At 38.0% G+C, this 8,581-nt stretch overlaps 1 protein-coding gene across 1 annotated transcript; it reads right to left on the bottom strand.

Annotated features, from left to right (window-relative positions):
• Positions 1–2,365: 2,365 nt before the first annotated feature.
• slitrk5b (SLIT and NTRK-like family, member 5b) lies at positions 2,366–8,238 on the bottom strand. Its single transcript, XM_042002705.1, has 2 exons — positions 7,815–8,238; positions 2,366–7,404 (listed from the first exon to the last, which is right to left on the bottom strand). The coding sequence occupies exon 2, from the start codon at positions 7,374–7,376 to the stop codon at positions 4,743–4,745; it is 2,634 nt and encodes an 877-aa protein (XP_041858639.1). The 5' UTR covers positions 7,377–7,404; positions 7,815–8,238; the 3' UTR covers positions 2,366–4,742.
• Between the last annotated feature and the right edge of the window lie 343 nt (positions 8,239–8,581).

Raw genomic sequence — 8,581 nt, 5'->3', positions numbered from 1 at the left:
AGTGTCTGTCTGCAAACATTCGCACGCAGATGTGTTCATACTGCACAGCCTCAGTGAGGTCAGGTCTTATTTCAGCATTGAATACATCAGAGTTAATGCACCATTTTTCTTTTAACATCAGAAGTGTAATCATAAAGCATTTTAAACCTCAGTTTTCAGTGCTGCCCAAGGGGAGCTGCAGCTGCTGAATACATGGAAATCAGATGAAGGATTTAACTTATATGAAATTACCTCATTGATTATTTTCTTGGTATTAAATTTTTTTATTTGACAACCTGAAATAGTGAGATTGGATTGAACATTTGAATAATTTTTAATTTAGGAAATGTTCAGAAAAATGCCAGAGGGTTTGTGCAACATTTCAAAATCTATTTGCGTTGTGCACCATGACATTTGCTGCACACACCATAGTTTGGAAAGCAAAGAAAGACAAACACAACAGGATATCAAATTAATGCATATTTTTTATTTATTAACTAACAACTAAAGAAACAGCACACTGTAGATATATTTATCCCACATATTTCTAGTTGTACTGTGTTTTTGCAATAAGAGAGCAAGATTTTGCTTTGCAAAAATCGTGCCAGTTTGCACAAAAATGCTGATGAAGTGTTCTATTTACAAATCAGATGTTGACACAGAAAAAACAGTGCTTCATATGAAAATCAAATGAAGCAAACAAAAGCTTACATGAGGGCTGGAATAAGAATAAGACACTGACTTCATCTCTTCTTTGCAAAATAACATTTGCACATATTCACAGGATGCTCACATTTCTGTATAACATTGTTTTTTTTTGGATTGACAGTATTTTATGCTTAATTGTGACAAAAAAACAAGAAAAAATGCATTTTGTCAATGATAAAATGGCATGACAAAACAATACAAATTTGTACTATATACAGTAAACTATTTCCAGTATTTCCATGTCGCATTTGCAAGAATCTAATCATTTAAAAAAGAAGTACTAAAAATAAATAAACAAACCATTTCCCAATACTACCTCAAACACATAATTTGCCCTTTTTATTGCACTGTATCTTTCTTTGTAGCCTTATTCTTTGCATACTAAAGTTATAGCACATTTAGTAAAAATAAAATAAAATAAAATAAAATAAAATAAAGGATTATCTGAGGAACTGTTACAACCAACTAAATGCAAGTCAATGTTCACAACAAAACATTGTGTGTGCATCAGTCTGTGCATGTTTGCAGGTATAAAGTGTTTTCACCACAAACTTCACAGCAATATATCAATGGAAAACAAACCTGTGTAGGTACACATCATGCTTTACTGTGAAGATACAGGTAATTTGTTTTGATGAATGTCCAAACAGCAGAAACAGGTCAAGTCATCACAAAATTACTTTGAACATGTGAAAGGCAGCATACTCAGACTTCACACATCACTCCATCCATGGTTAAAGATGACCCTATCCATTTGACTGTGGTGGTCATGTGTTGTCCTTTTCAAGATTATATCTATAAGTTTTGCAGATGTGTTACACTAACTTCTGTTGATAAAAACAGGGAAATTGCTGATTGAAGTTAAATTGCCTGATTTGTTGTGGCCCCAAGCTAAATATATGAGATAAACAATGCTTTTGCTCTAACGCAAAACACAAAAATCCCCTCAATATTCCCCTAGAAACACTTTTAATCAAAAATATATGAAGGTTTAAAATAAATTATTTATCCAAAATGTGGTACAAAAGTACCTCTAAATATTCATGTGTGCTAAATATCAAATGAAGACTTACAGTATAGAATAAGATTATGTTATTGGCTATTATTTGCATGGATGTTGGGTGGTGAGTGAGGGATGAGCTGTGGGCTTTTTGAACAGATTGTCTAAGTATGGTCTGTATCTTTGCATAGTGCAAGATTGTGTAGCATATGTAACCTCTCTGTATGCACTTATCAAACCTATTCTATGGCTATATGTTAGTACATTGTGCATTTAGGAGAGTGACATCATTGTTGACCAGCAGAAGTCTAGTGCATTTTTTTCCCAAAGAAAAAGTAAATAAAAATACAAGGAAAAAACAATTACCTTACTTGTTCACACAAAATATTTAGTTATTTAGCATATGTTAAATGGGCCTGAGACTTAGAAAAATCTGAACGATTCTCAGCTGGATTTCAAACAGATGAATTTGGAGATACACTAAAGCAAGATACAGGCCTGCCTCAGTGTCAGTGTCATGCTTTGTGCTGCACCCATATAAAAAGTACATGCATAAATGCAAATTTGCACAAGTGCAAAAATCAACCAGTTCTAAACCCAGTCCCATATTGACACTCTGTTAAAGCGCCCGATGTCTCTGAGATATGCTGATGCCAGTTCCTGATGCACCAAACCCATCAATACTACAACAATACTATGAAATATAAGCCTCATCTTTACCTTTAAAAAGCAATACCCAAAGTACTGATATGACATGACATGATATGACAATTGAGTTTAAGCATTAAAAGAAATAAGTAAGGTTTAGTAACTATAACTAACAGCTTACACACATCAAGCTGGCTTTGTGGAATCATGACATCACCATTAGTAAGAGTGGCAAGGTACACTCTAACCATCAGTTTGGTCTTGCACACATGGCCCATTTAGCATCTGTTACTACCTCCCTCACCAGCACAGACATCAATGGCAGATAAGCTTCAAGTTTCCAAGCCGCCTCTATACTTTCACCTAAGGCACTGATGAACAATGAAGGTGCATCAGTCCCCGCTTAAAAGCCATCATTTGAAAAGGCCTAGATATTCTGTTTTTCAGTTACTTTATCCTGTGTGTTGAAATGTTATGCTAAAGGCTTTCTTCTATGTTTATATATTGACACCAGGGGTCCTGACAACATATGACACCATCAGAGAACAGACTACAGAAACTGCCTGATTCAGTTGCTGCAAGGAGGAGATTTGGAGCAGGTAAAAGAGGATTTTTACACAGAATGCTGGGTTTTAGCTTCCACAGGAAATCAATGAGGCTAATTTAAACAATTTTATTTTTACTATACACATTCAAACTTGGTGTGAATGTGTGTTTTACAGAGGAAAACCTCTTAATGTAGGAGTGTGTGAATGTGAGTATTAGAAAATCATTGTAAAGCGGAACCAGCAGAAGTTAAAAAGAGTGTCAGTTCAGCTGCTGTTTGGTTGTTTAGGCACAAAACTTCTTGGTTAGCTTCAGGAAAAGTTAACAGTTTGGGTTAGTATAGACCCTTTAGAACATAATGTAAATATAAGCTGTTTTAAAACAGTTAAACAATCGAACAGTGTTCTTTCTCTGATAAGGCCGGGTACCAGCATGGGTTTAAGATCTTTAAAAAGACAAAACGTGACACTGACATGTGTCTTGCACTGAACCAGCAGGTCTATTACATGCTTTGATGTGTTAATGAGCTGATTAGAATCTCATCTCATGTCATTGTATGGCAAATCTACTTAGTTATGTTGTGTATGGAACTGTAAATGCAATAAAATATAAAGAAGAGTCCACAAGTGAAATAATTGACAGGATTATGTTTGATGTTTGTCTCTGGTAGTTTAAGTTTGCATATACTGTTTTGAAAGTTTTGCTTAATTTTTTTTTCTTTGTGGACTGCTTTGGTGTTGATACAAGAACATACTAAAATTATAAGTACATGTTTATGTAAAATGATAGAAACTGCACTTGTACACATTTGTAATAAGCTATTTAAAATAATAGATACAAGGTATATTCTTTCAGATAAAACACAACTCATCACATTTTCTTTTGGTTGCACATATTTCTTTTTCTTGTAACCCTTTATCAGAGCAACTTGTGCAACACGTGTCTGGAATACACAGCTGCTGCTGATTTGGGGATAGGAAAGCTTTTAGGGACCACCACTGATTTTCCAGAACATACTGTATGCACTTGGCCAGTTCAGTTTGCTTTAAGATATTGATTAGCATTACTAGTATTTTCCAAATCTGCATACAGGAATGTAGAAACTTACTGCACCCTTAATCTGTGATTTGTGATATCACTTTAAACGATCCCACATACCTTTATGCATTTAATTTTACCGTCCCAAAGCTGCACATCCTGGAGGGTAAATTGCCAAGATTAATGTGCTTGGCTCCATTTATCTTCATCTTTATGGTACAATTTCTGACCTGATCTAAAGGCAATGTGACTTATCCATTAATAAATGCAAGTAAGTGTCACGGTTAGTGATAAATCTACTCAATTTGATATTCTGCAAAATTTATGAGTTTAATTTAAAAAACAAAATGACAAAACAGACCTGGCAGTCATACATGCATCTCTGTAAAAAAATTAAGATTTTTTTTGGGGCAAGAGCATATTGTCTACATGGTTCATTAGCACTCAAAAAATGCAGCTAATTCCAAAGGTAAAGCTCAGTCTCACATTATTGTCAATGACACAGCTCCGGGATAAATTTGATGATAGGATGAGTCAGTAGAGCCCAGAATCTGTGGCTGCTTTTCATATTTACACATTTAAACCAAACTGTTAAACCACACTAAGTAAGTGTTAAGTGATTCTTTAAAATGAGTAGTGCCCCTTTGATCACTCATTTCTGTAAAGCATGATCCCAAAAATATATATTGCGGCCCACAATGCACTGTGCTGATTTAAGAAAATTGATGTGTCTGTTTATGCTCTTAAAACATTTTGTAATTCCTCATTAAAATCAATACATTGCACAAATGCATCTAGTGTAACCGTAGGGAGTCCAAGTCTCTTAAAACTGTGTAAATGTAGTTCGTTTTTCAAGAACTTCAAGGTAATCTGGATCAATATGAAGCTTTGCTTTCAATTCCCAGTACTCACTCCTGTTAGGCTCCACATAAACAGTACTTGGTGCTGTACAGTAAAGTATTGTCTGTTGTATTCTCTCTGGGTGCGGATATTGATGCCTTGCATCAAAGTCTGAGGTATAGCGATTTGATGAATGCGCTCCATGTCTGCAAGGTAATGTATTGCTGTAGCGTCTGTTCTTGTCAGGCTCAAGTACATCTCTGTAGCAGCACGACGGATCATCGTGATGAGGGGTTGTGGGCTTGTTGAGAGGCTCCGGAGTAGTGGCGCTGTATTCTGAGCTTATCACATTACTGGCTGCCTCTTCATCTGAGTTACCAAGAAATGTGCCACTCAATTCGTCAAAGTCTCTAAACCCGTCCACTGATTTGTTGTCCATTGGGGTGTGAGCAGCAGTTCTGCATGTGGAGTCTGTGGAAGGTGGGATATACTCATATACATGTCCAGCTGATGTTCTGACTTTGGGAATGGATCCCTTTTTGTAAAGGCCATATTCCATGTTAAGAGAGCTAATGCAAGCATTCATGGAGTTGTTCTGCTCATTTTGATTCTTCTGACGTCTCTTTTTCACTGCCACAAACAATCCCGCAGTCACAAACACAGACATAATAAACATGAGGAGAAGGGCAAGAATCATGACAGATAAAGGAATGGTGCTGTACTGAGTATCAGAGTCCAAGGAGGTTTCTATAGTGATTGTGCTGCCAGGAAAAGATTCTTCAGAGGGTGGAATCATGGAAGCAAGTATATCAGAGTTATTAGGGCAGAAATTAGTTGTCTTAATGTATCTCATATCCTCCCCGGCTAGCCTCTTAGGGGAGCCACAGATGACATTGTTTACAACAGTGCCTGTGCTAAGCTGCTCTAACCACATTTTCAAATCCAGTATGCTACAAGAGCAATCCCAAGGATTCTCATACAAATCAACTTGAACAAGTGCTGTGAGCTGATCTAGTACACCACTGACTGGCAGGTATCGCAAATGGTTGTTTCGGAGGTTTAGTCTGGCTAATGTCAATCCGTTAAATGTACCCTCTGGTAAAGTTTTCAAAAGGTTGTTGTTTAAGAAAAGAAGCTGAAGTCTGGGTACATGCTGAAAAGTGTCAGCAGAAACCTCTTTAATAACATTGTATTCTAAATATAAGAACTGTAGGCTCTCTAATCCGTAAAACATTTCAGCTGTAAGGCGGTCCATCAGATTCCCATTAAGGTATAGTCTTCGTAGATGTGTCAAATCGCCAAAAGCTCTGTCATGGACACGAGCTATTCGATTGTTGCCAAGATGAAGCAAATCTAGTCCGGTTGCCTCAGTAAAATCTGATCTATGTACTACAGGGATATAATTCCCTGTGAGATACATCTTTTTGGGATTGTAAGGTTTGGGATTTAAGTCAGAAATTTGTTCTATCTTTCTCTCCTGGCAGTTCACATTCAGGCCAAGGTCTGAAATTTGCAGATTGCAGGTGCAGACTGTTGGGCAATCTAAAGGCACAGGAGATTTGGTCTGAAATGATACAATCTGACCATAATTTTGTGGTTTATTTGATGGGGCACGAGCAGTTGATTTTGATTTTAATTTGGCTGACTGGCGGGGTCCCTTAGTTGGTCTTGATGAGGATCTTGCAATTCCAGATGAGGTGAATGAGGCTGCAACTAGAGCTGGCGTGGTCCTATAGTATGCATCGGTGCTCAAATGTGGCAGAGGCGGCATCTCATATTCAGCAATGGCTCTCCTCGGGCACAACTCTTGTTTTGAAACCTCATCAAGGTCTCTCCCATGAAGCCGAAAGGGAAACTCACAAACAACATCACCAACCAAGGCTGTGTATGATATGCTTTCGAGCCAGGTTTTAAGAGCAATCAACTCACAGGAACAGTTCCACGGATTCTCCTCCAGCTGTAACTCCACTACACTGTTCATGTGCTCCAGCAGACCTATGTATGGGAGTACTTTCAGCTGATTCCCCCTTAGGTCTAAATGAGTCAATGGTACATAATGGAAAATATTTACAGGCAGACTTGATATCAAATTGTCATTTAGGATTAGGACCTCCAGATTTCGAAGTCTGCTGAAGGCATTTGGTTCCACATGGGTGATGTAATTATAATCAATTTGTAAATATTCCAGACTTTCAAGGCCAAAGAAAAACTCTTCTTTCAAGGCATCGATTTTGTTGTTGTTGAGATGTAGTCGTTTTAATTCCTGCAGTCCATTAAAAGCTCCTGCTTCAACATCCGATATTTCATTATTTCCCAGATGTAAAATTGTAAGTCCTTTGTACTCAATGAAATAATTGGCAGGTAGCTTTTTTAAAAGATTCCCGGTAAGGAGCAGATGATACTGAAAGAAGTGCACTGGACTTATGTCTGAGAGACTTTCAATTCCTCTGTTTTCACAGCTCACTGTAAGTATCCCTTCCTTCTCCTCGCAGGCACACAGTCCTTGACATATTTCTCCATAATGGGCAGACATCTCAACAGTGCACACTGATGTTGCACTTAGCAAAACATAAGGAATCCAAAGCTGCATTTTCCTGCAAATGATGGCCAAGCTCATAGTCCTGCTAAGGGATCCTCAATGTCATCTAGAATAAAAGACATACATTGTGAAATGAAAAGGGTAGGTTGCAGTGAAAGCAACTTCCACACAAGAAGCTCATGAGTCAAAGCTTCATTTGCGACCCAGAGGTAACTTCAGTTTCTCTGGCTGCTGATTACAAAAAAAAACAAAAAAAAAAAACAAAACAAAAAAAAAAAAAAAACAAAGCAACTCCTTCAAGCTATGTAAAGAACAAAAAGCAAGGTCAGAGCTATACTTAAGCGCAAAACACAGGTCTAAATCCGCTGTGAGCGAAAGCCATATCACATTTACTTAAGACGTGAAAATGTAATTAAACAAATGGTTTGAATATAAAGCTATGCAAATTACAGATGTTAGCGGCGGAGAAAATACAATCTGCATAATTTCTGTCAAACTCCTGCTGTTAATACATACCTCACGCGTATTGATGAAGATGCAGACTCGTTTGGTGTTTCATCTTGTATTTTTTAATCCGTCAAAACGAAAAAGGAAACGGGATCTATTTTACGCGAGCGCTCTCGTCGTCTCTAATGCACAAGAGAGGATGAAAGAAACGCTGATCAACCATAACTGCCAAATGCTTCTCATTCAGCACCCTGTGCCGGAGGAGACACGGCTTTGCCTGGTTACAAAGTTGCTTATTCTCTCTTCTGTCTCCATCTCTCTCCCCCCTTCTCTCCCCCCTTCTGTCTCTCTCCATGGACGCTCGCGCACACGCGCACCCTGGCTCACTCGGTGGTCGGGAGGATGTCAAGTCATTTCATGCACAAAGAATCAGCTCACTGGAGCATCATGCTGAGATAGATCGTTCCAAAATATGTACCTCACAACTATAAAGATGTCCCCTAAAAATACCCGACCATGGCGCGCTCCTGTGTACCAACACCGCACAACATATCACTCATGTAGAAAACAAAACCATGCAAGTTACATCAGCTCTTCTTAATCTGCCAATCCTGTTACGTTAAATGCCTACAGGAGCGGGGGAAGGGATGGGGTGATATACCCTGAAACAATAATGTCGCTGTCTTTCCTTTCACCTGGCAGAAATCGATTTTATCTTTTTAACTCCCTTCCGGTTTTTCCTTCTGCTATTGCCTATTTGGTCATCTCTCCCTCCCAAAACTCAGTGTAGTGCCCTGCTGGTGCATCTTTAATCAAACTGTCAACTTTTTACCCAT

The sequence above is a fragment of the Melanotaenia boesemani genome, chromosome 12 (assembly GCF_017639745.1).
Source record: "Melanotaenia boesemani isolate fMelBoe1 chromosome 12, fMelBoe1.pri, whole genome shotgun sequence".
NCBI classification, from domain to species: domain Eukaryota; kingdom Metazoa; phylum Chordata; class Actinopteri; order Atheriniformes; family Melanotaeniidae; genus Melanotaenia; species Melanotaenia boesemani.
Note: the sequence above shows the minus strand (reverse complement) of the source record. Positions and strands in the feature narration are given on the sequence as shown.